The sequence below is a fragment of the Vollenhovia emeryi genome, unplaced genomic scaffold (assembly GCF_000949405.1).
Source record: "Vollenhovia emeryi isolate VEMERY1.0 unplaced genomic scaffold, V.emery_V1.0 DF939292.1, whole genome shotgun sequence".
Classification (NCBI taxonomy): Eukaryota; Metazoa; Arthropoda; class Insecta; order Hymenoptera; family Formicidae; genus Vollenhovia; species Vollenhovia emeryi.
Window position 1 is genome coordinate 35,681 of NW_011967074.1, and position 8,637 is coordinate 44,317.

Here is an 8,637-nt window from a genome sequence, read left to right on the forward strand (position 1 = left end):
ATATAGATCATATGTATTATGTAAGATTAAAAAATAAGTACACATTGTGTTGTTTTACCATTTCTTCTCAGTTCAGTTCTTTTAATTATTTTACATTTGAGGTCAATTAACACAAGAGCAAAATGTTAAATTAACACATAAATGTGTTAAACGTTTAATACAGAAATTTTAACCGGCATTTTTTAAAAACAAGAAAACATAAATTTCCCAACTGTGCAGGATTCGAACCTGGGATCTCCCTGAAACCGTGACGGATGTCTTAACCCGTTATTACAATAAATAAAAATGTTGGTTACTCTCTTTTTACAAGTGTCCAAAATTAGGTATACGATATTAAGTGCTTCTACCATACACAAAAGAATTTAATTTTTCATTTAATCCGTATGATTTACGTATGAAGAATGAACAACGCGAATTAAATAGGAAATTATCATTCGTATGAGAGTGTCATAAATCCGAAGAAAATGCGGACATTAGTATGCATACACATGACGATCAAAGCGTTAAATTGAAATTGAAATTGAATTACGTAAGATATATAAAGTTAAATGTAATTCTGCACTCATATGCTATAATTCTGCATTCATAATTACAATTGTAAAATAAAGATTCCGATTTTAATGGCAGACAGACGATCGAATTGCTTTTATCGCGGAGATCACTTGATCGTACGTACGCGCGCGTTTGATGAGTTTCCAACTAAATGTCTTGAAAATTAAATCTTGAGCAATATCATTTTTCATCTCTATTTATTAAGGTAAGAATTGCTAGTTTTTATTAAATCGTTCGATTTCAACACAAAGTAATTAACGATACGTGGAAGTCTTTATCGAAGAAAAATCATTTACGTCTATTATAAAAGTTACTTAATTTGCATATTAACAATGTCATTTCTTTCTTGACGATTACTTCTCATTGCCAACTACGACGGCAGAAAAGCAGAGCAATTAAGAATGCGATGCGTTAACTTGTTTTTTAAGCTAAAAAAACTCGTGCATTTATTCCGAAACTTGGCACGAGAAAGGCAGAAGCTTAACGTCCAATTGAAATGCAAAAAGACAACTCTTTTTACTCGATTTTACTATGGCATATCGTATTTCACAAAATAGAAGAGATTTACCACAATGCATCAGGAAGCAGATGCAAAATACAAGTTACGTATGTATTGTACATTTACATTAAGTATTTCGAATTGCATTTCAACCGCGAAGAAGAATCTGTGAGTGCAGGTAACGAAAGACGCTTTGAAACCTTGCCAGAATGGCTGACTTGTAATTTCAAGACAATGTTTATAAAATACTCATTTATTATTAACAGTCGTGCAGTGAAATTGTTACTCCCGTATATTTACACACGTTTAGTCTCTGCAAACGATGCCTTCGTATACATATAATATTTACGACGTGAGACAGAAGACAGTTATTGTGCGTTACTTAAAACAAAGACTTGGACCTGAGGGGTAAACCGCTGACCTAAATCATGTACAATGCCTACTAATGCCCAGTGGGCATTCCTTTATCTTATAATCTTATTTTATCTCACGTGCCTCAGTGGTCGAATTGGTGAGACGCCCGCCTAGAGCGTAGGAAAGTCCACGTTCAAACCCTAGCTAAGGTACTGTTTTTCGCAATAAATTTTCTGTACCATTAAAAATGCCAGATATGGTCAAGAAAACACTGGCGTTGTTATTTTGTCTCGTTTTATACTTTTAGTTTGTTTAAAATACCCCAGCATGGCCAAATAACACCCACTAATGCCGAAAAAATGCCTAGCAATGCCCGAAATCTGTACACCACAATACCCTCAGCGGTTTACCCCTCGTTTGGGACATAAAACGACTCGAAAGTACAAGAGTAATAAATAGGGATGTATCTTCGGGGAGGTAGGCACTAAGACGCGTCGCTTCTTCATTTTCGGCGAGACAAATAACGGGCTGGGACTAGGCCAGAATTCGAATCTGGGATCTTCCGGGCGAATACTCTTCCAACCGAGTTATCCAGGCCCAATACAGCCATTCTGCCAAGGGCCTCGTACACACTGCCGAGTTTAGGATTAATTATCGGACAAAATGAAGCCGCGCTGCGCGAACCTAATCGGCCTCGCGAATGCGGCGCTAAAACGGACGCTCTCCACACTCGGCGGTATCGGAAGCGTTTGCGGAACCGCACTTCGCTCTCGCGACTTTTGCGAAACAACGCGGGTCGATGACATAGCCCCGGGCAGCGGGAATGCAATTTCCTGAAAAGCATGTCGCTGCCCGGCGACGAACGCGGACACGAGACGCACTCACAGTCCTGAAAAGGGTCCCTCGCGGAGGGACGGGACAAGGGAGGGCGAGATTTACGCACTCATCGCACTCAGCGTAAGTGCGGCCGTTCAGGCCGAACTTGCCGCTCGATGTTCCGCGCGGATACGGTTACGCCCGATGCAATTTCCGACCAAAATTACGCACGCACGCAAAAGCAGCCAGGGTGCAGTTACCATCGTAAATTGAACTCGGCCAGGCTGACCTCGTCAAGTCGACTTTATTGTCGTTGACCGATATCTTTCACAATACGCGCAATTATCGACGAGCGATCGTAAGTCGCGAGAATAAATCAGTCGTCCGTTAAGAGACATCGATCGACGAGCGAGATCGCGTCGTAGCTGTGCTAATAAATAAGCTCAAGTATTTTGATAATTTGCAAACAATTACGCGAGGTAACTTCGGTTATGCACACACTGAAAAAAATTTCTGGTTGAATATGGACGAATCAGATAATTCCTTTAGGATTTACCAGAATTCCTTTAGGATTTACCAGAATTTCTGTAGGATTACAGGAATTCTGGTAAATCCTAAAGGAATTATCTGATTCGTCCATATTCAACCAGAAATTTTTTTCAGTGCAGTTATACAGATTATGTAATCACGGTTTGTATGCTGTTTACAATTAATCAAGGTCCTTTTAACTCTCGATTATAGGATCTTATTTTTTTATTGCAAATCTGCATTCAAATCATTTCATTGTGAATTCATGATTAAGTGAGGTATTAATTCGACACAGATCTATTTTGTCTAGTTTACTGTTCTTACTGCTGAAAAAAGTTATACTCTCGTTTTTGTGCCTATATATTTGTTTGAAGAAATTTATTTCGAAAGGTATGAGAGCGGAGATATGAGAAAATTTTTTTCTGTAAGGTTCTGTAAAAACTATTCATTTAAATAATTTGCACATAAAAATTAAAATCTTTTCTCAATCGCATCAGGGCGGCAAGATAGACGATAAATCGGTCGCGCGATTATTTTAGGTGATATATTTGCGCATAATAAAAAGAACATAGAAAATTATATATGTATAATAAAATATCAAGATTAAAACTTTGTCAAAATCGGCTTAAACATTTTCACGTGAATCAATTCGTCTATAGAAAAGATATTTAATAATCACCAAATATTTAGTTGATCTTTTGTATCCATTTTAAGAATACATTCGATATTCCTCAATAGTGCTTCCAAAATACTCTGTCTTGTGAAGCTGAATAGTTTTAGAAAATAATTTTTGACTGCTTCCCTATTACAAACATACCGCGTATACACTTGTCGAACAGCACAGCTCCTGCAGTTAAAGCAAACGCGTAAGATCCTTGAGAAAATAGTCGGAAAATGGTACCACGAAGAGTGCTTAAAAAAAAAAAATTTGCACGCGCGATTCTTCGGGCTAATTTGCCGCGGCGACTCGCGTAGACTCGCGAACGAACAAAAGCGTTGTTGCGAGAATGCGAGGCGGAGACGGCGACCTGCTCCGCTCGCGATGACTCGCACGAGTCGTGAGATTCGACTCGATTCCGGCGCAAATAGAACGGCAGATAATGGAGATAGGCTAAGAATAGAGCATTTAAAAGGCGTAAATGGAGCGTGACGGACTCGCACGCGCGCGAGCGCAGTGCGAGATAGCAAAGTAGCTGGAATCGGGAATTTGATCACTTCGGCAATATCCGCGCGCGGCTCTTGCCAGGTCCGCGTGTACGTATATCGCGGAAGTGTCACTCGACACAACTATTACGAAACGCGAACGAAAACGAGATAAAAACACGCCGTCCACCCTCAACACGCGATATTTCCGCCACTCCCTTTCGTCGATTTCGTTCACGTGTAAAACAACCTGCGGAATATTCGTAATTATTATCAAGATATAATTACATGATATTGTAAATCAGCTTGAGACAATAAATTTAACGTCGATAAACTGAAAGGAAAGGAATTTTTAAGTGGGTTCTATAAGCATCGTAGATTAAGGGATACTCATCGTTGCAATAATGTTAAGTGCACACAGAGAAAAAGGTTTCTTTGGATTTGGTATTCGTATATTTATTTGATTGAAATTTGTTTCGCTGAAACAACATATGCTTGTACGAAAAATTATTTGTTGTTTCCTTCAAACAATCTCTATCATTTTGAAGGACTAAAACTCTATCATTCGATGATAGAGTTTAGTCCTTCAAACTAAATAATTATATTATTTGGCCAGGCGCCTATAAAGTTCGGCGCTGCTACTAGATGGCCGCCGAACTCGTAAGTGAAATCACGGCAGCCAGGCACATAAGCGACCGCATCAGCAGACGCAGCCTAATCATTTAATGGTTTATTCTTTATAGCTGAACATAGTGTACTAATTCAGTGTTTATCTTTCTTCTTCTAACGAAGGGAAAATTCTAATGTATAAAGAAAAAGATGTATGTATGTACACTTTTCACATATTTTCTATCAAACGATGATGTTGTTTGAATCAAACGGTAATATCATTAATAGATCAAAGAGAAGAAAAATATTTTATGTCAGACGAAGATATTATTTCAAATTCAAACAAATTTGGATACAGCAAAATTTATTAAATCCAAAGAAATCGTTTCTTTTCCGTGCAGTTTGCAAACTTTAGAAACGTAACGGCATGATTATTGTTTTCCACGCAAATGACCATAACAACGGTATTCCCACAATTAAATAGAGAAGTGGCCACTTTTGTAGGGTTGGTTCTTGGTAATTTCTACTTTTTCTTCAACTCAAAAGTGAACCGCGTGCCGATTATTTGTCGAGCTTAAAACACAGCTTTTTGTTGGAACAGCGAATCCACATGCTCAAATCGGCGATTAATTCAATTTTTGATGCTAATAATCATCCTTTTTAAATCACTGTAAAGAATTTATTGCAAATGCTATCGCCAAAGTTCGAATCTGAAGGTCCCTCCAATCCGAGTATCTTTATCAATTCGATCACTGAGACTCTGTAATTAATTGTATAATTCATATCGGTCCTGCTTCGATAATACTCCATTTCAGCCCTTATCACAAATTCGGTGGAATTTAATATAATCCATAGCGATTTGTGCAATTTCTAGCGATGCGACTGTTTCATAATCGATAATTAATTTATTCGAGTTTAAAACTCCATCGGAGAATATCGGCCTAGTTTACCGCATTTCGTTCGCGCAACCTGTACTTTAAACTAAAAGTAAATGTCCAAAGGAACGTCAACACCATTTAAACCTGTAATACTTTTAAGCCGAATATAGATAGCGTAAAAATCAAATCCTCACGTGAACGTCATCAGCAAGCGAGAAAGAGACCTGACCCAAGCCAAGTCGAGTCGTTTATCAACAGTCCTTTACACCGTCACGACCTATCGCGAATAGGTCGAATATAAGATACAGGTAACGACCTGGACGCACGGTGTAAACTAGGCCACTGTTTTAAGTTCACCCGCATTAATCCTAGAATATTACACGATCATTTAAAATTACAATACCCTCCATAAGTTTGGAAACGCTTGATAAAAGTGTGTAATATGAAAGAAAGACATAATAAAATCGATGTATTTTGCTTTGTAAGTGTTTATTTAACTAAAGGAAACTAAAACGAAGACACATACGTGCGTACGACCAGCTTTTAATCAAGATTTACATTAAATTTTAGATTCCTCTAAGTAACCAACTTTTGCTTTACTAACTGCCTTGCATACTCGCGGCATGCGATGGATTAACTTTTGCAGAGATTCAGTCGGGATACGTTCCCATTCTTGCTGGAGAATCTCCCAGAGGTGCACTTCACTCGTAATTCGCCCTTTGCGAATCCACCTGTTTAATTCGTTATTTAAACGTGTCGTAATTTTATCGTTATTTATCGTAAATATATCGTTATTTAAACGACTTATGATATATTTATACCAAACACGTGCACAGATCGCTGCTGTGCCACTATTTATCCGTAAAATATAGGGCGTTTCCAAACTTATGGAGGGTACTGTGTATACTTTGATTACTGATTTAAAGAACAGGAACATTTTTCACTCTTTATGACGTGTAAATGTTCAGATTCCAGATCTTATAACGCAAGTATGCATTTAAATTTAAAAAATAAACGATAACAATTGTGACGGAATATTTTTTGCACCTAGCATAATATTCTAGGATTATAATACTTTAGAATTTTGCCCAAGTGGTGGTACTACTTTGATTACTACAAGCACGTTTTACGTATCGCGTTACGTGCTCCCTCGGAGAGCAGCGCGATGACACTTTTCGCCCAATGCTAATCTGGATGCAGCCAAACGGCATCGATCGGATTTCGACGTTGGCACCTTTCTGAGCCCGATCGTTGGTCAGCTATCAAAATAACACGCTCGCGCGTGCTTTCTGTGCGCTCGTAATACTCACCTATTATACTTTCCGAGGCGGCGTCGTAACGGTGTGCCGTCGAGAGGAAGGCCAGGGCCAAAGCCAAAGCCAGTATCGAAGGTAATCGTGTCAACTCCATGTTTAGACGTGCCGGATCTCAGACTCTGCCGCGACAATTTGCTGAAAGAACGACAAAGATACATTCATCAACCGCGTGCCTCCACGTGCTTAGTCTCTACGATTGTGCAACGCGAAATGGCAAAACACTTGAACGGATTTTTATTTTTGAAACACGAGCCAGTGTCCACGTGTTAAAAATATGCGCTCGATGACGATGAGGACGACGCCACGGCCTGAACTTTCGCGCTGGTTTCGGACAATGGACACAGTTGTATATAAACTCGCGGGACAAAGCCAAGCATAATCGTGCCGAACGCAAAATCCAAACGGCTCATATTTTATTTCAATCTCCGGCGAATTTAGCTTTCTGGGAATAATCCCGTTAGAGAAACGTTAACCCATGATGATCGAGTGCACCACGTGACGCATAATACGCACCCACTCTCCGTCCGTTTAGAGAGCTTACGGTAGATTTAACGATATCATCAAGTGCACTGTCACCATTAACATTGATACATAATAGTCTGATGCACTTCCGCGATTTCCATGCGTTTAGACCGCATAAATTTCCCCGGCGCCGCCTTGCCACGTGGATCACGTGCGTGCATTTAACCTCTCGTCGGCCGCGCGCTTATGTTTTTATTTAAAACTGCAAATTGCTCGATCAATCCGCGGGCCTTGAGTCACGTGCTACGTACCACTCGAAAGATTAAGCGAAAGAGGAAGAGCGTCTCGCGGGAAGCGGGCGACGCGGCCGAATGGGAAGTAACGGAACGTATTGCGACTTGTATTATTCCCGCTCGTTAAGAACGCTGGCGCCCGATACATTATTCAACGCGTTAAATGCATAATCCAATCCAAATGCATCGGACGAGCCTAACGAGCCTTGCTTGATTAATGACAATTCCAGCGGCCGCGAGGATTAGAATTCGCGTTAGCGATCCCCGCCGTCGGCCGCGATCACCGGAGTATCTGTATCCTAATCGATTGCGAAACCAATATCTACGCGGCTGTGTCTTTTGTATGCAACGCGTATATCGTTACACCCACGACGAAATATCTCTATGCCGGTGTGGTGACTCGACGAGTCTATTAATACATGCACACACACACACACACACACACACATATCAAACACGTATCACTTGTGTCTCGAGGAGGCGCGTACGCGCCATATCGATAGGCGCGATCGTGAAAGAAGAAAGAGAGAGAGAAAAGTGACAACCGGCAGACCCGACGAATCGAGAAATTTACGAGCCGATTCTTTCGATCGGTGGCTCGAACTCCGGGAATATTCCGGAACGCGTTGCACCGCGCGCGAGCGAGTAGATTGCGTCAAGTGCGAAGATAAGTATATTAATCGCACTCAGATTTAGTTACTCGTTTATTTCGAAAGTCGTTTAGGTCAGCTGAGATATTCGGACCGGGCAGTTCTATGTCCATGCTCTCGTCGGATATTTATGACACAGTACCACGCGACAAAGTAGCGGAAAACAACAATACGTTGATTGTACTTTCCACTTCCCCCATCCCTCGTCCGTAATCTTGTGAAAGACGCAACCGAGATATCACTTTTGCGTTGTTAAAAAAAAAATAGACAGCCCTGCTCGCAAATTTTATTTGCGGAATTGCCTTCCCGCACATAAAAGTCTATACGTAACAAATGCTACGCTTTGTCTCTCTCATTGTCAGTTGTGACACTCGGGACGGAAAAGCTGATAAATTTCGAGGAATGAAAAAAGAAGGACAGAAAATTTGAAGAGAACTTTGCGAACGTACTGTGCTATCTAGGATATTCTTTTATGAATTCCTGAAGAATTACAATTCAGAAGGAAGAAAACTTGAAGAACACTTTGCGGATTTACTG

General features: G+C 40.2%; 1 protein-coding gene across 2 annotated transcripts in view; it reads right to left on the reverse strand.

Moving 5' to 3' along the window:
- The window catches only part of LOC105559057 (BMP-binding endothelial regulator protein), a 57,538-nt gene that overhangs the window by 18,081 nt on the left and 30,820 nt on the right, over positions 1-8,637 (reverse strand). Inside the window, exon 2 of one of the 2 annotated variants that reach the window (XM_012007070.1) lies at positions 6,690-6,830. In XM_012007070.1, the coding sequence (XP_011862460.1) occupies positions 6,690-6,789 (100 nt within the window). In that variant the 5' untranslated portion in view covers positions 6,790-6,830. Of the gene's footprint in view, positions 1-6,689; positions 6,831-8,637 lie in introns of those variants that run through there. The other variant, XM_012007071.1, reaches the window with a different exon arrangement.